This window comes from Phallusia mammillata, chromosome 2, assembly GCF_965637545.1.
Source record: "Phallusia mammillata chromosome 2, kaPhaMamm4.hap1.1, whole genome shotgun sequence".
Classification (NCBI taxonomy): domain Eukaryota; kingdom Metazoa; phylum Chordata; class Ascidiacea; order Phlebobranchia; family Ascidiidae; genus Phallusia; species Phallusia mammillata.
The window spans coordinates 33,460,707-33,483,124 of NC_137253.1; the positions used below are offsets into that span (position 1 = coordinate 33,460,707).

At 35.3% G+C, this 22,418-nt stretch overlaps 1 protein-coding gene across 14 annotated transcripts in view; it reads left to right on the forward strand.

Annotated features, from left to right (window-relative positions):
* The window catches only part of LOC145212626 (uncharacterized), a 124,913-nt gene that overhangs the window by 75,445 nt on the left and 27,050 nt on the right, over positions 1 to 22,418 (forward strand). For 3 of the 14 annotated variants that reach the window (XR_013856749.1, XR_013856750.1, XR_013856759.1), the window contains one exon: positions 8,051 to 8,809. Coding sequence is in view for 2 of the 14 variants with exons in the window: in XM_080080815.1 (XP_079936941.1) it covers positions 9,248 to 9,278; positions 9,791 to 9,893; positions 10,448 to 10,542; positions 12,969 to 13,071; positions 13,406 to 13,454 (381 nt within the window). In the remaining 12 variants the exon portion in view is untranslated. Of the gene's footprint in view, positions 1 to 8,050; positions 8,810 to 9,043; positions 9,279 to 9,790; positions 9,894 to 10,226; positions 10,329 to 10,447; positions 10,543 to 11,100; positions 11,203 to 12,968; positions 13,072 to 13,405; positions 13,509 to 13,842; positions 14,469 to 15,032; positions 15,898 to 16,152; positions 16,313 to 16,858; positions 16,948 to 17,079; positions 17,219 to 17,490; positions 17,708 to 20,125; positions 20,413 to 20,685; positions 21,011 to 21,439; positions 21,579 to 21,878 lie in introns of those variants that run through there. The other 11 variants (XR_013856761.1, XR_013856748.1, XM_080080815.1 and 8 more) reach the window with 11 other exon arrangements.

The following is a 22,418-nucleotide window of genomic DNA, read 5'->3' on the forward strand; positions in this document are numbered from 1 at the left end:
AATAAGGTATATTAAGAACGACCTGATTTAATCGCGTTAATAGTCTTGCACTCGAAAAAAAAATGAAGTTCGCTTGTCATTTCCGTTTTGCTTACATGAACGAACTGTAACTTTTCAAGCTATGTCTGACTGCAATTCCGAATTGGCTCGTGAAAACCGTTTAATTTTATCTCATTTCGTTTACGCTTTATGGCCAATAAGGTATATTAAGAACGACCTGATTTAATCGCGTTAATAGTCTTGCACTCGAAAAAAATGAAGTTCGCTTGTCATTTCCGTTTTGCTTACATGAACGAACTGTAACTTTTCAAGCTATGTCTGACTGCAATTCCGAATTGGCTCGTGAAAACCGTTTAATTTTATCTCATTTCGTTTACGCTTTATGGCCAATAAGGTATATTAAGAACGACCTGATTTAATCGCGTTAATAGTCTTGCACTCGAAAAAAAATGAAGTTCGCTTGTCATTTCTGTTTTGCTTACATGAACGAACTGTAACTTTTCAAGCTATGTCTAAATGCAATTCCGAATTGGCTCGTGAAAACCGTTTAATTTTATCTCATTTCGTTTACGTTTTATGGCTAATAAGGTATATTAAGAACGACCTGATTTAATCGCGTTAATAGTCTTGCACTCGAAAAAAAATGAAGTTCGCTTGTCTTTTCTGTTTTGCTTACATGAACGAATTAAAACTTTTCAAGCTATGTCTGACTGCAATTCCGAATTGGCTCGTGAAAACCGTTTAATTTTATCTCATTTCGTTTTACGTTTTATGGCCAGCAAGGTATATTAAGAACGACCTGATTTAATCGCGTTAATAGTCTTGCACTCGAAAAAAAAATGAAGTTCGCTTGTCATTTCTGTTTTGCATACATGAACGAATTAAAACTTTGCAAGCTATGTCTGAATGCAATTCCGAATTGGCTCGTGAAAACCGTTTAATTTTATCTCATTTCGTTTACGTTTTATGGCCAATAAAGTATATTAAGAACGACCTGATTTAATCGCGTTAATAGTCTTGCACTCGAAAAAAAAATGAAGTTCGCTTGTCATTTCCGTTTTGCTTACATGAACGAACTGTAACTTTTCAAGCTATGTCTGACTGCAATTCCGAATTGGCTCGTGAAAACCGTTTAATTTTATCTCATTTCGTTTACGCTTTATGGCCAATAAGGTATATTAAGAACGACCTGATTTAATCGCGTTAATAGTCTTGCACTCGAAAAAAATGAAGTTCGCTTGTCATTTCCGTTTTGCGTACATGAACGAATTGAAACTTGTCAAGCTATTTCTGACTGCAATTCCGAATTGGCTCGTGAAAACCGTTTAATTTTATCTCATTTCGTTTACGTTTTATGGCCAATAAGGGTATATTAAGAACGACCTGATTTAATCGCGTTAATAGTCTTGCACTCGAAAAAAAAAGAAGTTCGCTTGTCATTTCTGTTTTGCTTACATGAACGAATTGAAACTTTTCAAGCTATTTTTGACTGCAATTCCGAATTGGCTCGTGAAAACCGTTTAATTTTATCTCATTTCGTTTACGTTTTATGGCCAATAAGGTATATTAAGAACGACCTGATTTAATCGCGTTAATAGTCTTGCACTCGAAAAAAAATGAAGTTCGCTTGTCATTTCCGTTTTGCTTACATGAACGAATTAAAACTTTTCAAGCTATGTCTGACTGCAATTCCGAATTGGCTCGTGAAAACCGTTTAATTTTATCTCATTTCGTTTACGTTTTATGGCCAATAAGGTATATTAAGAACGACCTGATTTAATCGCGTTAATAGTCTTGCCCTCGAAAAAAAAATGAAGTTCGCTTGTCATTTCCGTTTTGCTTACATGAACGAATTAAAACTTTTCAAGCTATGTCTAAATGCAATTCCGAATTGGCTCGTGAAAACCGTTTAATTTTATCTCATTTCGTTTACGTTTTATGGCCAATAAGGTATATTAAGAACGACCTGATTTAATCGCGTTAATAGTCTTGCACTCGAAAAAAAAATGAAGTTCGCTTGTCATTTCCGTTTTGCTTACATGAACGAACTGTAACTTTTCAAGCTATGTCTGACTGCAATTCCGAATTGGCTCGTGAAAACCGTTTAATTTTATCTCATTTCGTTTACGCTTTATGGCCAATAAGGTATATTAAGAACGACCTGATTTAATCGCGTTAATAGTCTTGCACTCGAAAAAAATGAAGTTCGCTTGTCATTTCCGTTTTGCGTACATGAACGAATTGAAACTTGTCAAGCTATTTCTGACTGCAATTCCGAATTGCCTCGTGAAAACCGTTTAATTTTATCTCATTTCGTTTACGTTTTATGGCCAATAAGGATATATTAAGAACGACCTGATTTAATCGCGTTAATAGTCTTGCACTCGAAAAAAAAAGAAGTTCGCTTGTCATTTCCGTTTTGCTTACATGAACGAATTGAAACTTTTCAAGCTATTTCTGACTGCAATTCCGAATTGGCTCGTGAAAACCGTTTAATTTTATCTCATTTCGTTTACGTTTTATGGCCAATAAGGATATATTAAGAACGACCTGATTTAATCGCGTTAATAGTCTTGCACTCGAAAAAAATGAAGTTCGCTTGTCATTTCCGTTTTGCTTACATGAACGAATTGAAACTTTTCAAGCTATTTCTGACTGCAATTCCGAATTGGCTCGTGAAAACCGTTTAATTTTATCTCATTTCGTTTACGTTTTATGGCCAATAAGGTATATTAAGAACGACCTGATTTAATCGCGTTAATAGTCTTGCACTCGAAAAAAATGAAGTTCGCTTGTCATTTCTGTTTTGCTTACATGAACGAACTGTAACTTTTTAAGCTATGTCTGACTGCAATTCCGAATTGGCTCGTGAAAACCGTTTAATTTTATCTCATTTCGTTTACGTTTTATGGCCAATAAGGTATATTAAGAACAACCTGATTTAATCGCGTTAATAGTCTTGCACTCGAAAAAAATGAAGTTCGCTTGTCATTTCCGTTTTGCTTACATGAACGAATTGAAACTTTTCAAGCTATGTCTGACTGCAATTCCGAATTGGCTCGTGAAAACCGTTTAATTTTATCTCATTTCGTTTACGTTTTATGGCCAATAAGGATATATTAAGAACGACCTGATTTAATCGCGTTAATAGTCTTGCACTCGAAAAAAATGAAGTTCGCTTGTCATTTCCGTTTTGCTTACATGAACGAATTGAAACTTTTCAAGCTATTTCTGACTGCAATTCCGAATTGGCTCGTGAAAACCGTTTAATTTTATCTCATTTCGTTTACGTTTTATGGCCAATAAGGTATATTAAGAACGACCTGATTTAATCGCGTTAATAGTCTTGCACTCGAAAAAAATGAAGTTCGCTTGTCATTTCTGTTTTGCTTACATGAACGAACTGTAACTTTTTAAGCTATGTCTGACTGCAATTCCGAATTGGCTCGTGAAAACCGTTTAATTTTATCTCATTTCGTTTACGTTTTATGGCCAATAAGGTATATTAAGAACAACCTGATTTAATCGCGTTAATAGTCTTGCACTCGAAAAAAATGAAGTTCGCTTGTCATTTCCGTTTTGCTTACATGAACGAATTGAAACTTTTCAAGCTATGTCTGACTGCAATTCCGAATTGGCTCGTGAAAACCGTTTAATTTTATCTCATTTCGTTTACGTTTTATGGCCAATAAGGTATATTAAGAACGACCTGATTTAATCGCGTTAATAGTCTTGCACTCGAAAAAAATGAAGTTCGCTTGTCATTTCTGTTTTGCTTACATGAACGAATTGAAACTTTTCAAGCTATTTTTGACTGCAATTCCGAATTGGCTCGTGAAAACCGTTTAATTTTATCTCATTTCGTTTACGTTTTATGGCCAATAAGGTATATTAAGAACGACCTGATTTAATCGCGTTAATAGTCTTGCACTCGAAAAAAAATGAAGTTCGCTTGTCATTTCTGTTTTGCTTACATGAACGAACTGTAACTTTTCAAGCTATGTCTAAATGCAATTCCGAATTGGCTCGTGAAAACCGTTTAATTTTATCTCATTTCGTTTACGTTTTATGGCTAATAAGGTATATTAAGAACGACCTGATTTAATCGCGTTAATAGTCTTGCACTCGAAAAAAAATGAAGTTCGCTTGTCTTTTCTGTTTTGCTTACATGAACGAATTAAAACTTTTCAAGCTATGTCTGACTGCAATTCCGAATTGGCTCGTGAAAACCGTTTAATTTTATCTCATTTCGTTTTACGTTTTATGGCCAGCAAGGTATATTAAGAACGACCTGATTTAATCGCGTTAATAGTCTTGCACTCGAAAAAAAAATGAAGTTCGCTTGTCATTTCTGTTTTGCATACATGAACGAATTAAAACTTTGCAAGCTATGTCTGAATGCAATTCCGAATTGGCTCGTGAAAACCGTTTAATTTTATCTCATTTCGTTTACGTTTTATGGCCAATAAAGTATATTAAGAACGACCTGATTTAATCGCGTTAATAGTCTTGCACTCGAAAAAAAAATGAAGTTCGCTTGTCATTTCCGTTTTGCGTACATGAACGAATTGAAACTTGTCAAGCTATTTCTGACTGCAATTCCGAATTGCCTCGTGAAAACCGTTTAATTTTATCTCATTTCGTTTACGTTTTATGGCCAATAAGGGTATATTAAGAACGACCTGATTTAATCGCGTTAATAGTCTTGCACTCGAAAAAAAAAGAAGTTCGCTTGTCATTTCTGTTTTGCTTACATGAACGAATTGAAACTTTTCAAGCTATTTTTGACTGCAATTCCGAATTGGCTCGTGAAAACCGTTTAATTTTATCTCATTTCGTTTACGTTTTATGGCCAATAAGGTATATTAAGAACGACCTGATTTAATCGCGTTAATAGTCTTGCACTCGAAAAAAAATGAAGTTCGCTTGTCATTTCCGTTTTGCTTACATGAACGAATTAAAACTTTTCAAGCTATGTCTGACTGCAATTCCGAATTGGCTCGTGAAAACCGTTTAATTTTATCTCATTTCGTTTACGTTTTATGGCCAATAAGGTATATTAAGAACGACCTGATTTAATCGCGTTAATAGTCTTGCCCTCGAAAAAAAAATGAAGTTCGCTTGTCATTTCCGTTTTGCTTACATGAACGAATTAAAACTTTTCAAGCTATGTCTAAATGCAATTCCGAATTGGCTCGTGAAAACCGTTTAATTTTATCTCATTTCGTTTACGTTTTATGGCCAATAAGGTATATTAAGAACGACCTGATTTAATCGCGTTAATAGTCTTGCACTCGAAAAAAAAATGAAGTTCGCTTGTCATTTCCGTTTTGCTTACATGAACGAACTGTAACTTTTCAAGCTATGTCTGACTGCAATTCCGAATTGGCTCGTGAAAACCGTTTAATTTTATCTCATTTCGTTTACGCTTTATGGCCAATAAGGTATATTAAGAACGACCTGATTTAATCGCGTTAATAGTCTTGCACTCGAAAAAAATGAAGTTCGCTTGTCATTTCCGTTTTGCGTACATGAACGAATTGAAACTTGTCAAGCTATTTCTGACTGCAATTCCGAATTGCCTCGTGAAAACCGTTTAATTTTATCTCATTTCGTTTACGTTTTATGGCCAATAAGGATATATTAAGAACGACCTGATTTAATCGCGTTAATAGTCTTGCACTCGAAAAAAAAAGAAGTTCGCTTGTCATTTCCGTTTTGCTTACATGAACGAATTGAAACTTTTCAAGCTATTTCTGACTGCAATTCCGAATTGGCTCGTGAAAACCGTTTAATTTTATCTCATTTCGTTTACGTTTTATGGCCAATAAGGATATATTAAGAACGACCTGATTTAATCGCGTTAATAGTCTTGCACTCGAAAAAAATGAAGTTCGCTTGTCATTTCCGTTTTGCTTACATGAACGAATTGAAACTTTTCAAGCTATTTCTGACTGCAATTCCGAATTGGCTCGTGAAAACCGTTTAATTTTATCTCATTTCGTTTACGTTTTATGGCCAATAAGGTATATTAAGAACGACCTGATTTAATCGCGTTAATAGTCTTGCACTCGAAAAAAATGAAGTTCGCTTGTCATTTCTGTTTTGCTTACATGAACGAACTGTAACTTTTTAAGCTATGTCTGACTGCAATTCCGAATTGGCTCGTGAAAACCGTTTAATTTTATCTCATTTCGTTTACGTTTTATGGCCAATAAGGTATATTAAGAACAACCTGATTTAATCGCGTTAATAGTCTTGCACTCGAAAAAAATGAAGTTCGCTTGTCATTTCCGTTTTGCTTACATGAACGAATTGAAACTTTTCAAGCTATGTCTGACTGCAATTCCGAATTGGCTCGTGAAAACCGTTTAATTTTATCTCATTTCGTTTACGTTTTATGGCCAATAAGGTATATTAAGAACGACCTGATTTAATCGCGTTAATAGTCTTGCACTCGAAAAAAATGAAGTTCGCTTGTCATTTCTGTTTTGCTTACATGAACGAATTGAAACTTTTCAAGCTATTTTTGACTGCAATTCCGAATTGGCTCGTGAAAACCGTTTAATTTTATCTCATTTCGTTTACGTTTTATGGCCAATAAGGTATATTAAGAACGACCTGATTTAATCGCGTTAATAGTCTTGCACTCGAAAAAAAATGAAGTTCGCTTGTCATTTCCGTTTTGCTTACATGAACGAATTAAAACTTTTCAAGCTATGTCTGACTGCAATTCCGAATTGGCTCGTGAAAACCGTTTAATTTTATCTCATTTCGTTTACGTTTTATGGCCAATAAGGTATATTAAGAACGACCTGATTTAATCGCGTTAATAGTCTTGCCCTCGAAAAAAAAATGAAGTTCGCTTGTCATTTCCGTTTTGCTTACATGAACGAATTAAAACTTTTCAAGCTATGTCTAAATGCAATTCCGAATTGGCTCGTGAAAACCGTTTAATTTTATCTCATTTCGTTTATATCCATACTCTATAAAAAGTGAGAGAATTTTCAGTGTCAGGGGCAATATATGTACTCCAAAACGAAACAGGCTGCAGAGTGAAACAGCGGAAAAGCTGATGTTCCTGCATTATAATTTGAGAGTACTTGGATTAAAGTACGAGTAATGCAGTGCGAGTATCTTCTGTCGGCTCAGTTTTTTTTGAACATAATAACTTGCTTGTTGGTATTTTTTATTATATTGTATGTGTAACGAATGGGTAGAGCTACTGACACAAGAACGCACAACAGACAAAGTTTGCTAAATCGTGTTCTTAAAAAAGGACACAGTAATTTAAATTAACAATGAGACTAGGATGTGGGTAAACACTGGGTTTATTGTTATTATAGTTTATAATCTGGGTTTATTGTTATTATAAAACACCACCGCAAATAGCTCAACTGTAAGCATTTTTGCTTAACTTGGTTTTTGCATATTCACAAATGCTATTGGTTTACTTATCGATATTTAGCAAACTTTGTCTGATGTGAGTTCTCACGTTTGTTCAATTTGAAAACAGATGAATGCAAATACCTAAGGTTTTGTACAAAATAGCCAAGCTTTCGTCCAACTAAAGCAAACGAGTGCACTTCTTATTCAGGAACAACATATCTAAAAGTGCAATAGCGTCGAGCTGCTAAGCCGCTAGGTTATGTAAACTTTTTCGTTATCATGTGGAGATTACATTTTTCTACATGCTTCGGCATTTGTGTGCACGCCTGTACCCTAAATTAGCTAGTGATATACAACAAGGTACAACACTATACTTAAGTACTCGGTAATCGGTATCGAAGGTGTTTTCACGTGGTACTCGGTATCGGTATTCGCTCAAAAATCTGGTATCGTCACATCACTAATGCATTGTAAGGCAGATTAATTTATTCATGGTAAAAATCATTAGTTGAGTGTTTCTTGGCACATGTAGGTTCTTCAACCAGTGTCCTCGAATACTTAAGAGGCTCCTAGGTGGATCTTTGGCGAATAGTATGATAACACATTATCTCGCTAAACATTTTTTGTTTGCTTTATCTACTGCTCTTTGTATATGTTGCAGGTGGCCAGATAAGTTCAATTCGCTTTCCATGTAAACTGTTGTCTTAGTGGGATGCAGTGGTGAAGCAGGGGGTGGGAGGATCAATGCTTTCAACTCTGTGCTACCACATATCGTGCTTTTGCTCCATGGTCAAGATTATCCACCAGAGCATTGATGATTTAATGTGTCGGGTATGCAATTTTTTATAGCAAGTGTTTTGTGTTATGGCAAAGTACTGGAATCCCGGGTTTTTGCACCTTTTTCTTCACTGTAGGTTTTTAAAGCTGTTTAATTGAAGCCGGTCATAAAATATACTTTTCATATTTACACTCTTTAAGCCACATGTGAGTATAGTACTGGGATTGTGTCTTCGTTTTTCAGTTTTGGTGTAATGTTTTGGTGTCAGAAGTTAACATTTGATAAGACATGTTACATTAAAATTCAAGCCTTTTTTATGTTTTGATTCAAACAGGCTAACTTATGTAGATACTAACCCCTATCCTTTCAGCACCAATTGTTGTTTCTACTTTGTATTTGTAGCCTAATTGCTGTATATGTTTATTAGTGTGTCCCTTGATTTCACAAACCTGCCTGCTTGAAAATATTTGACTTTACATCGCCTCAGACAGTAAGGTTGCTGAAATAGTTTTAATAGAAGATGTGTTTTGTAGAAGGCATGCTTCCAGTAAATGAAATGTCATTTTTTATTTTGTATGTTTTCGCCTGTGTTCAAAATCTGTTGCATGTTTTTGGCGTGAATAAAGTTTTCTTCTAGATTGATCAGTGTTGTTTTGCATTTTGTAAAGTATCTCTTGATTATGTTTGCGTTGTTTCTTGAGAAGGCAAACAGAGATTGATTTGAACATAGAATAAAAGGAACCCGTAAAATCACATGTAACCGCTGAGATTTGTCAAAAATGTTTGTTTACAAGCTTTTTGTGGAAATTTGTTCACGCACTAATGACCATGTGATGAAAAGTGATACCATAAAAAAATTCTTTGTTATGAATTTGGGGAAAAAAATGCACTTTTGGAGTTAGAATAATATTTTGTGTTTTAATTTGCCGAAGTTGTTTAAAAACTTTATTAGTGAAGTTTTCTGAATCTAGATAACGTGACGCAATAATTCATGAGTTTGGCAAATATGATTTCAGTGTTTAGTTATGACGTAAAAGTTTTCCAGAAGTTTCCAGTGCCGAAATTGAGCTACTGCTTGCTATGTCCGATTTTGTTTTGTGCCAATCAATGGGTAATAAATTCTTTTTTTTTGAAAAATTGATCGCGTGATGACGTTTTGCCGAATGCAAACTCAAGTAAAGAAGTACCGTTTCATTGGCCTAAGAACGATAGTAGTGCGTCTTTTTGCTGCAAAAGTGATTTGCAAGTTAAACTTTTACGCCTCGATGGAATTGCAAGTTCAGGAGTTCGTTAATATGCATTTATGTTCGAAAAATGTTGAGCGCGAAACATATTTATTGAACAACTGTGAAAATAAACATTGCGTCATCAGCGATCAGCTGGTTGTAAACAGACGTGGCCAAAATTTTTATCTTAAAAGTTGAGACTGTTTTTGGTCGTTTTGTCGCAAAATTATGAAGATCAAAGACAAAATCGTTTGGTAAGTCGTTTTTGGAATAATATTCTAAAAGTTTGAGTTTCAATTTAACTTGGAAACATTGTCTGCCGATGACTCAATTTTTCAGTTTACTAAGAAAAAACTTTGATTTCACTTCTAAATTTCTTTTTGTATTTTTAGTACAGGCGTGCAAAGTCGCCAAAGGACACATACATACAGACATTTGAATCATAGCTTGGATTTACTGACAGATTCTTTTCTTCGTGAATGCACCCCCACATTTATACGGTATTTGGTTTTGCTCTATAAGGACATTAAAAAAGCAATGGTTTTAGGTATCAACTTTTTTTCAAATGATCAATTACCATGATATTTGTTGATCTATATCATAAAATCTTTTTAACCAGGGGTGATAGACTAGAATGGCATACATAATTTTGTTGTTCATAACTAGCCTGCATTGCTGTGCTGTTTATGTTTGGCCCGGAAACAAATTTTCATGGTCAAGTGTAGCTGACACTTGCCTCACAATATTGTTGAGAACTATAAGCTTGGTAAAGCCACATGTGCATTTTAAGCTTTGATTTCACTTCTAAATGTTTTTTTGTGTTGTTATTACAGGCGTGCAAAGTCGCCATAGGACACATACATACCGGCATTTGACTCATAGCTGGATTTACTGACAGATTCTTTTCTTCGTGAATGCACCCTTACTTTTCTACGGTATTTGGTTTTGCTCTATAAGGACATTAAAAAAGCAATGGTTTTAGGTATCAACTTTTTTGCAAATGTTCAATTACCATGATAGTGAGTTTTTTGTCATCATGAAATGTTTTTCATAGGGGTGATAGACTAGAACAGTGCTCTTCAATCTATTTTGGTGTGGTGAACCCTCGAAGTTGTTGTGACGAACTCATGCACCCTGTTTACTTAAAAGGTAAACTGAGATAAAAAGCGATATGAAAAATTGTTATGCATATCATTTTGTCAAATAACTCCAAGCATATGATCGCAAATTTTCTATGAAACATTGGTGAAAAAATCATCACTCGATATCCAAACATCACCCGAATGTAACACAGACACTATCAAACTGGACACAGGTATAAACCATGGAAAAAGTTTACCTTGGTGTTGTACATGAGTTGAAACCTACATCTTTTTTCTAATATCTTGTAAGTCAAATATTAATATATCATTAAAAGTTTGTGATGCACCCTTGCATACCTTTTCGTACTGGTGCACCCCATGCATGTTTGGTGCACCTTGCACACCGGTTGAAGAGCATTGGACTAGAATGGTGTACATAATTTGTTGCCTATAACTATCCTGCATTGCTGTGCTGTTTATGTTTGGCTCGGAAACAAATTTTCATGGTCAAGTGTAGCTGACACTTGCCTCACAATATTCTTGAGAACTATATGCTTGGTAAAGCCACCTGTGCATTTTAAACTTTGATTTCACTTCTAAATGTCTGTTTGTATTCTTATTACAGGTGTGCAAAGTAGCCAAAGGACACATACATACAGACATTTGAATTATAGCTTGGATTTACTGACAGATTCTTTTCTTCGTGAATGCACCCCTACATTTATACCAGGGGTGCAAAATTTTTTTAGGAATCTGGTAGCGCGCAAAATTTTTTAGTAGCGCACGTTTTTGTGTATGTGACTTTTCCTCCTAATGCACAACCATTTCGCCACTAATAGCCGTATCGCAGGTTCATATTTTACGAACACCCACCAAATGTCCTAAATTGTTTATTGTCTAGTGATTTAAAGAATTTTAATTTATTTCACAATATTCCATTTTCTTAGACCTGAAAGTTTATGCCTAATCCACAGATTGAACTGAACAGCTTAATGATTTGTTTCAATTGTTGGTGACGCCACTATCTAAATTGTTAAGTTGTTTGTTGCGTGACATTTGGAATTGTTGGCACACAATAGCGTACAAAAAGTCTGTCGTGTATTGCTACCAAGATCTCCCTAGTAGCCCCGAAAAATCTATATGTAGCCTACCAGTTTTATAGCCCAATCGGCATAGCCTATTGGCATAGGTTTTGGATTTGGGGTTTGCCCGATATCCAGTTTTTAACCGACGCCTGACGAATCGTCTTTAAAATTGCTGATTCGGCAAATCGGTCTTTCGGCTCGTCTTACACGTTCTCAGATACAAACAGCAAATTTTTAAACCTGACGCAGCAATTGCGTTACAATGTCAGCTGAGTCAAAAGTTCGTGTGAAGTGACTTTGCAAAATTATATGCTGAATTGGCAGACTAAAGCACGTTTTACTCGTTTATAAATGTGTGGGTATTTGTTCCGATGCCACAAATAGCATCAGTTAATACTGTATTATCGGGCTAACCCTAAATACAACAACATGTAGTGATTTGTGTTATACGCATCATACGAAGATTTGAAATTATGACCTTAGCTTATTTTTGTGGCAAACTTTTTTTGCCAAAATATTGCGTCGCTTCAAATCTAACAGCTACAATCCGTTGAAAATGTTTGTGCGGCGCAAGTGACGTTTTGTTGAGTGCATGTGCGTTGCAAATTCTTACCATACCCACGACGATTAGCATCACATTCGCGCCCAATGTGCAAGAATGCTTATTATTAGAGTGAAAAGTAAATGTTCTTTTTAGGTTGTGAAAACGTGTGCGGAAATTACTACTTTAACTGATGACAGTAATTTCATGTCAGTTGGTGATTGCCCATTTTACACAGTTACCGTAGCATCGCGATAGTGCCTCATAAAATAAGCGACTCACGTAATTCGGTCGCGGCTTGACTCAAGCGTGTTTTTCGCGAAAACAATATTGGTAGATCGTTGCCTACTCTCTATTTTTCTTCTGATTGTGCCACTTCATCTGTACTTTATTATTACCCAAAATATATTTCTGAAAATTAATTTTAAAAATATAGACCACCTTATAACTGTGACTACAAACTGCGGTCGCGCACGCAAGTTTATTGGTCGCGCGACCGTGCGACCGCATTTTTGCACCCCTAATTTATACGGTATTTGGTTTTGCTCTATGAGGACAATAAAAAAGCAATGGTTTTAGGTACAAACTTTTTTGCAAATGATCAATTGCCATGATAGTGAGTTTTTTTGTCATCATGAAATCTTTTTCACCAGGGGTGATAGACTAGAATGGCATACATAATTTTGTTTTTTATAACTAGCCTGCATTGCTGTGCTGTTCATGTTTGGCCCGGAAGCAAATTTTCATGGTCAAGTGTAGCTGACACTTGCCACAAAATATTGTTAAGATCTATCAGCTTGGTAAAGCGACATGTGCATTTTAAGCTTTGATTTCACTTCTAAATGTCTTTTTGTATTCTTATTACAGGCGTGCAAAGTCGCCAAAGGACACATACATACAGACATTTGAATCATAGCTTGGATTTACTGACAGATTCTTTTCGTCGTGAATGCATCCCTACATTTATACGGTATTTGGTTTTGCTCTATAGGGACATTAAAAAAGCAATGGTTTTAGGTATCAACTTTTTTGCAAATGATCAATTACCATGATAGTGAGTTTTTTGTCATCATGAAATCTTTTTCACCAGGGGTGATAGACTAGAATGGCATACATAATTTTGTTGTTTATAACTAGCCTGCATTGCTGTGCTATTTATGTTTGGCCCGGAAACAAATTTTCATGGTCAAGTGTAGCTGACACTTGCCACAAAATATTCTTGAGATCTATCAGCTTGGTAAAGCCACATGTGCATTTTAAACTTTGATTTCACTTCTAAATGTCTTTTTGTATTCTTATTACAGGCGTGCAAAGTCGCCAAAGGACACATACATACAGACATTTGAATCATAGCTTGGATTTACTGACAGATTCTTTTCGTCGTGAATGCATCCCTACATTTATACGGTATTTGGTTTTGCTCTATAGGGACATTAAAAAAGCAATGGTTTTAGGTATCAACTTTTTTGCAAATGATCAATTACCATGATAGTGAGTTTTTTGTCATCATGAAATCTTTTTCACCAGGGGTGATAGACTAGAATGGCATACATAATTTTGTTGTTTATAACTATCCTGCATTGCTGTGCTATTTATGTTTGGCCCGGAAACAAATTTTCATGGTCAAGTGTAGCTGACACTTGCCACAAAATATTCTTGAGAACTATAAGCTTGGTAAAGCCACATGTGCATTTTAAACTTTGATTTCACTTCTAAATGTCTTTTTGTATTCTTATTGCAGGCGTGCAAAGTCGCCAAAGGATACATATGCTAAACCCAGGGGTTCCGCATCTTTTTCTTCGCTGTAAGTTTTTAAAGCTGTGTAATGGAAACCCGTCATGAAACATACTTTCAGATTTGCACTCTTTAAGCCACATGTGAGTATAGTACTGGGATTGTGTCTTTCCGTTTTTCATTTCTGGGTTAATGTGTTAGTCTCAGAAGGTAACATTTGATAAGACATATTACATTCAAATTCCAGCCGTTATTTTTATGTTTTGATTCAAACAGGCTTACTTATGTGGATACAAACCCCTATCCTTTCAGCACCAATAGTTGTTTCTACTTTGTATTTGTAGCCTAATTGCTGTATATGTTCATTAGTGTGTCCCTTGATTTCACAAACCTGCCTGCTTGAAAACATTTGACATTGCATCGCCTCAGACAGTAAGGTTGCTGAAATAGTTTTAATAGAAGGTGTGTTTTGTAGAAGGCATGCTTCCAGTAAATGAAATGTCATTTTTTAGTCGATCCTATTTTGTATGTTTTCGCCTGTGTTCAAAATCTTTTGCATGTTTTTGGCGTGAATAAAGTTTTCTTCTAGATTGATCAGTGTTGTTTTGCATTTTGTAAAGTATCTCTTGATTATGTTTGCGTTGTTTCTTGAGAAGGCAGATAGAGATTGATTTAAACATAGAATAAAAGGAGTCCATAAAATCACATGTAAACGCTGAGATTTGTCAAAAAATGTTTGTTGACAAGCTTTTTGTGGAAATTTGGTCACGCACTAACGACCATGTCATGAAAAGTGATAGCAAAAAAAAATACTTTGTTATGAAATGCGTCATGAATTTGGGGAAAAAAATTGCACTTTTGGATTTAGAATAATATTTTGTGTTTTAATTTGACGAGGTTGTTTAAAAACTTTATTAGTGAAGTTTTCTGAATCTAATTAACGTGACGCAATAATTCATGAGTTTGCCAAATATGATTTCAGTGTTTAGTTATGACGTAACATTTCTCCAGAAGTTTCCAGTGCCGAAATTGAGGGGCTCCTCTAAAATACGCAATCTACGCAATCTACGCAATCTACGCAATCTACGCAATCTACGCAATCTACGCAATCTACGCAATCTACGCAATCTACGCAATCTACGCAATCTACGCAATCTACGCAATCTACGCAATCTACGCAATCTACGCAATCTACGCAATCTACGCAATCTACGCAATCTACGCAATCTACGCAATCTGTACGCAATCTACTTATAAAACGTATGCAACTTTTAAAAATGTTTAAGGTTAGGGCTTTTAGGGCCTGGGTGAGGGTTTATAATAAAATTAACACTATATCTTAGTTTTAGATGTCCAGTTTAGGCTTAATATTCTCATATGTGTTGAGAGTGGTACTAAACACTGTATGGCACCGCATGTTAACCCTTGTAGAGAAATTTAGACCTGAAAGGCATCTGAAATTAAATTATAAAGTTATTTGTATCACAAATCCTCACCCTGACCCTAATAGCACAAACCGTCAACATCTTAGTTAGTTTTTGTTAGTAGATTGCATATAGATTGCGTAGATTGCGTAGATTGCGTAGATTGCGTATTTTAGAGTGGCCCGAAATTGAGCTACTGCTTGCTATGTCCGATTTTGTTTTGTGCCAATCAATGGGTAATAAATTCTTTTTTTAAAATTGATCGCGTGATGACGTTTTGCCGAATGCAAACTCGAATAAAGAAGTGCCGTTTTATTGGCCTAAGAACGATAGTAGATTGCGTACTTTTGCTGCAAAAGTGATTTGCAAGTTAAACTTTTACGCCTCGATGGAATAGCAAGTTCAGGAGTTCGTTAACATGCATTTATGTTCGAAAAATGTTGAGCGCGAAACATATTTATTGAACAACTGTGAAAATAAACATTGCGTCATCAGCGATCAGCTGTTTGTAAACAGACGTGGCGAAAAATTTTCATCTTTAAAAGTGAGACTGTTTTTGGTCGTTTTGTCGCAAAATTATGAAGATTAAAGACAAAATCGTGCTTTGCTTTTGCTGCCTGATAAGAAGTCGTATTTTGGTAAAAGTTAGTTTCAAAATTTTTACATATTTAATGAGAAAAATAACGGTCCAAGTAGATATAAAAAGCAACTTGCCTCAATATCACTGATGTGGGCATGAGCATTTGCAGAAGCAGTTATAAAATAATAAACCATGTTGCATTTACATCTATTTGAGCTTTTATTTTTATGACTAAATTTATGAACAGATCCATGCATATTGTTTAATATATTTTTACAATAATTATTTTGAACTAACAATTGGATTTTTGCAGAGGTTATGAAGTGCTTGCGATGTCAGTAGATGTCTACAACATGTGGCTGCATCTTGTATTTTCTGATCACTCACTTGTTATAACTGATGTGATGGATTTTGAAAAACCAAATGTCACTTCAGTTTCCAGGTTTCACAGCTCGTGTGTCTAGGAAATCAAGGTTTGTCTTTGTAACATACATATATTGAAGTTACATCACTAAAAAAATTATATTTCATCACAAAAGACAATTGTAAACAATAAATGTTATTAATCGGGACACACTGCTCTTCGATATCCAAAATACTGAAAAACAGTGACTGATCATTTTTTAGTGATTTTTTTTAATGTTAAATGTGCTCAAAAAAAGCATCGTCAGTTTCTGTACCCCTCACATCCATAGAGATCATAACATAATTCATAACAAAAAGTATATAAGCTTATGTCAATAGACATACTATAACTATTCAAATATCATCAGTAGTGGCTGAAAATGAATGAAATGTTGTAACGTCAGCTGCTGTAATCATGTCTCATGAGTGTAAATTGTCTGCTCCACACTAATTATAACAGTGGAATTATAAATGTAAACCAAATTCAGAAAAGTCTTTCTGATTTAATTTATTTAGTCAAATTCTTGTTTTGTTTTTGTCACTGATTTAAATCACTGGGGCACAAAACCCTGTTTACATGTAATAATAGTTCCTTCCTTATGGTGTTTTTGCAGACTCTTCCTGATTGTGCTGAGTCAGCTGTTTTGTTTCGGTTTCAAATGACGGCAGAGTCAGGATTTGGAAAATCGATGACCAAACATGTGTACGAACCCTATATATTGTGGTTGTTTGTAGGATATATGTATTGGACGATCAATAAGAACATTATATATTGTGGCTGTTTGTAGGATATATGTATTGAACGAGCAATAAGTTAGTTATTGAATATTTGTAGGTTCTGAAACACACAATTCTATTGGAAAGTATGGAGAAACACTCCACGGACACTAAAACATCGGTTGAAGCACGTTGCATTTCTGTTCATAATGACGGCAAACACATGCGGTTGGCGACAGGAGTGGGAGTATCCAGCAGTATGTATTCAACATACTTCCTAATTCAATTTGTAGTCATCTTTATGTCTGGGCACATTGGGGAATTCTGCACACAATTTAACACTCTTTATCATAAATATGCATCAGTAATTTCATCGTTGGTTTCTAGGCTGCACCTATTTTAGCTTGTTTTTCCAAGCCACAGTAAATTTGGAATTTGGTTTTAAGTTGTTATTTTGGATTTGTTTTTTTGTAATCCTTAAGACTAAATAGTTTTGCGTTTTTTATGACAACAAATCATTTGTTTTTAGTGTGTACGACCTTATGACGTTTAAGAGGATATCATTTATTTTGTCACATGACGGGGATATATTAAGCATGGATTATTCTCACTGTGGTTCGATGCTTGGAAGCGCGAGTAGAGATCGATGTGTTCACATGTTTACTGATGATTATATTCCATCCAACACGATAGCTGATCATTCTGCTGCCGTCACTGCTGTGAAGTTTGCGAACCAAGATTATGAGGTAAACTGTGATGTAGGGAAGTTGAAACTAGTATAACTAGGTATTTTAGAATAGTTGTTTCGATTCTAGAATATCTAATCCAAGTCTTATATAATTTTTTATTGTGATCTGGACAACAATGTTTCCCGAGGTAAACTGTCACTGGTGTGGCTAATTCGACCCAGTTGACACAAAATGTAAATTCAATGCACTAAGTATCATTTACACGAACTACAATAAACTGCATTAAAACGCTGAAATTTAAATGATACAAGTTAACAAGGGTAAATTTGGCAAATGCAACACGCATGTTTAAGTGATTTGCCTTTGTTTGAACCAAATGTGTAACATTTAAAAATCTGACTTTTTTCCGAACCTTTCTTTGTACATTGCTTTTTGCTTTGCCTAAGCTTTCTTAATTATGGGTCCCCTTCCCTGAAGGGGACACATATTGATTTTACTCAAATTGTTTGTTTGTTTTTTTCTTTTTTTTCCTTTTTTTTCTCCCCTAAAGTTTGTCCGACTCGTTTTTCCATGAAATGTTTGATGGATTTTGATGAAATTTACACAGATGGTAGATATAGTTATGTAGATGTGCATCCCACTTTGTTTTTGTTGATAACCCCAGTATTTACCCCGTTAGCCCCCTTTCACCCCAAAGTTTGTCCGACTCGTTTTGCCATCAAATGTTTAATGAATTTAGATGAAACTTACACAGATGGTAGATATAGTTATGTAGATGTGCATCCCACTTTGTTTGTGTTGATAACCCCACTATTTACCCCGCTAGCCCCTAAAATGGTTTTTTTCACCCAAAGTTTGTCCGACTCGTTTTTCCATCAAATGTTTAATGGATTTGGGTGAAATTTGCACAGATGGTAGATATAGTTATGTAGATGTGCATCCCACTTGGTTTGTGATGATAACCCCACTATTTATCCCGTTAGCCCCCTAAAATGTTTTTTCTCCCCTAAAGTTTGTCCGACTCATTTTTCCATGAAATGTTTGATGGATTTTGATGAAATTTACGCAGATGGTAGGTATAGTTATGTAGATGTGCATCCCACTTTGTTTGTGTTGATAACCCCACTATTTACCCCGCTAGCCCCTAAAATGTTTTTTTTCACCCAAAGTTTGTCCGACTCGTTTTTCCATCAAATGTTTAATGGATTTGGGTGAAATTTGCACAGATGGTAGATATAGTTATGTAGATGTGCATCCCACTTGGTTTGTGATGATAACCCCACTATTTATCCCGTTAGCCCCCTAAAATGTTTTTTTTTCACCCATAGTTTGTCCGACCCTTTTTTCTATCAAATGTATAATGGATTTGGGTGGAATTTGCACAGATGGTAGATATAGTTATGTAGATGTGCATCCCACTTTGTTTGTGTTGATAACCTTAGTACTTACCCCGCTAGCCCCCTAAAATATTTTTTTACCCCGCAAAGTTTGTCAGACTCGTTTTGCCATAAAATGTTTAATGGATTCGGATGAAACTTACTCATATGGTAAAGGTAGTTATGTGGATGTGCTTCCCACTTTGTTTGTGTTGATAACCCCAGTATTTACCCTGTCAACCCCTTAAAATGGGTGAGGTTTTAAACAGTGTCGGAATGGGCTGAAATTTTGATAGCTTGAAGAAGAGGCCATTTATAGGTGTTGATTGTTGTGTTCAACCCTGTAGCCCCAACATTCACCCCACTAGCCCCCAAAGTGTAAAACGTATTTGTATGTTATTGGGCACCACAAACGAAAGATTTCTGTGACCCAATAGTGTTACAAGGGCAACCAGTTGTGTGTTACTTGTGTTTGTGGGTTGCTTGTTGGATGTTTTTGTGGCATGGCAGTTAGGGGGTTGTTAACAGCCCTGTGTAGTCAGAAGCATTAATGGTTGTTGCTCAAAACACCTCTAGTGGTCAAACCTTTAAACATTGGCGGATTGGGCTCAAATTTTGTAGTACTATTGATTGAATTATTGTGGTTTCATAGTATTATTATTTAAGCCCAGTGCTGATCACTGTGTTTTACCTTACAACACCCGACTTTCTCATGGTAATCTCTTGAAATGCATTATTTTTAACTTTGCATGTGTGGGGACCCATGAGTTTCTGCCTGCAGAAACAACTAAGGTTATAAAAGACGCTGGATAATGTGGGACCTAATATAAAATAAGCAGAGGAAATCTATGAATGTTTTAAAATAAGTTATAGTGTATAGGCAATGACAAAATGTGCTAAGCCACCCTTCTAGTTATATATATATATATATATATATATATATCAGTCACAGTGAAAGTGTCCAGTTTTCAACTGCATTTGTTTTTGTACCGCTTTTGTGATTTTTGTGTTTTAGTCTCATTATGTTGTTTAACAGAGAGCATAGTTGTTTAATCTTGATGCTGACAATTCTTGGTCTAAATCAGATTTATAATTACAGTTTCGACTAATGAGCTGTGGAACAGACAAGTCTCTCTACTACTACAACTGACATCAGTTGAAAACAACATTACATTGAGAAACACTCGATGGCTGACATGGACATTGTTGAGTAAGCAAATCCACACAATTTTAAACCCAGCCATTCTAACTGTGGATTTTATTCATCGATGATTCAGTGCTTGTTGCGTGCAGCTGCAATTTAACCGAATATGACATCTTTGGTGCAAAACGCTTGTTGCAACCTCGTGTGTTGATAAAACATCTATGTCCTCCCGTACACCACAGGTCAGTGTTGGTTTGCATTTGATGAGAAAATTGAAAAGCAATTTGCAGTTATGCAGTATTAATAAGTATTTCCACTTAATTCAATCAAACATGTTTTATTCATGTCAAATGACTAAATGTATGTCTAGCAAATTTGCTCATGGTAGGAATGTCACAATACTGGCCTTTTACAAGTTTGCATTTTTTCTGCATCAGTTTTTAAATTGCTTTAATGTATTTGCAACTGTTTTTCCAATTAACATTTTTAACAAGAATCTTTTGTTTGTCTCGCAGGAGATTGTGTTTGCATGATCAGTCGGCATTCAGAGGTAGCGGTTGCTCTCACTTTCGACCACAACTCTCACTTAATCTCCGCATCTGCCGACAGTTGCATATTTGGGCGGACATTTAGCCATCGGGTGACAGAAGAGCTCAAACAAACCCAAAAAGGTGCCACCTCCATGCCTGGAAGTCCAGATTTGAATAAAACCTCGTATTTTGCTACAAACGACTAGTTTACAGTAGAAACAATCGATGATTCGACACATCCTAGTAATGTTGACATCACGTTCAGTGATGAGTTTGATGACCCTTCAACTTTGAAATTTCAACAATCCAGGTAATGTCCCTTTCTGCGATTTCCAAATGATTTGTCCGTTAGTTGAGGTGTTTGCAGAGTTGCTTTGGTAATGATCCCAGAAAATATCCTGCATTAGGAAAGACATTATTTATGTTTTCCGAAATAATTTTGTTTTGTCACATATTTAAACTTATAATCTTTTTTTGTATCTTGATTTTTGTTCCTTGATTTAAACAGAATGACCACTGTTTTGGCTGGTTTGATATGTTACTATTATCATATTTATTGACATTCAGAATACACTTTTTTATTTTATTATGATTCCTTTATTGTTTTTCTTATTACACACATCAGTACAAACTTCATTATGCAAATTTAATTTGTAAAGAAGTGTCAACATTTTTATGCATTTTGCTGGTTTGTATTTATTTTGTTTGGCTTTTTAAGAACTTACAATTGCTTTTTCAGATGCTGAGCAACAAAATACTGATGAATCATTGTTGTCAAAGTGAGTGACTAAGCAGTTGTCCAACGATGAGTCAGGGTTATTAAGCAACAAACCTTTACCTGAACTGGGGAAATGGGAGATAAATTATACAAAGAAAAGGTGGGATGTTGGGATTTAACTTTACAAATATGTGACAGACTAAAAACTTTGACAAGTCTGAAGTCGTCCACTGTTTTATTTAGACATATATATTTCAAGTAATAGGCAGTGTTAGTTTCTAAAAACAACTAAGTCACATTGCTAAGCTGTTTATGTTTGGCCTGGAAACCAATTTTCTTAGGCAAGTGTAGGCTGACCCTTGGGGCTAAATATTTTTGACCAGTATATGCTTGGCAAAGCCACATATACATTTTAAACTTTGATTTTATTTCTAAATGTCTTTTTGTATTCTTATTTCAGGCTTGCACAGTAGCAGAAGGACACGTACAAACCAACATTTGAGTCATAGCTTGGATTTACTGATGGATTATTTTCTTCGTCTCCCCCCCCCCCCCCCCCCCCCACACACACACACACACACTTTTATACGGTATTTTCAAGATTATCCACCAGAGCATTGATGGTTTAATGTGTCGGATATGCAATTTTTTTACAGCAAGTGTTTTGTGTTATGGCAAAGTACGGAAACCCCTGGTTTTTGAACCTTTTTCTTCACTGTAGGTTTTTAAAGCTGTTTAATTGAAGCCGGTCATAGAATATACTTTACAAATGCCATGTGTGTGTATAGTGGGATTGTGTCTTTCCGTTTTTGATTTTGGGTGTAATGTGTTGGTCTCAGAAGGTAACATAAGATAAGACATGTTACATTTAAATTCAAGCTGTTATTTTTATGTTTTGATTCAAACAGGCTAACTTATGTAGATATAAACCCCTACGTTTTCTGCACCAATTGTTTAAGGTTGTTTCTACTTTGTATTTGCAGCTTAATTGCTGTATATG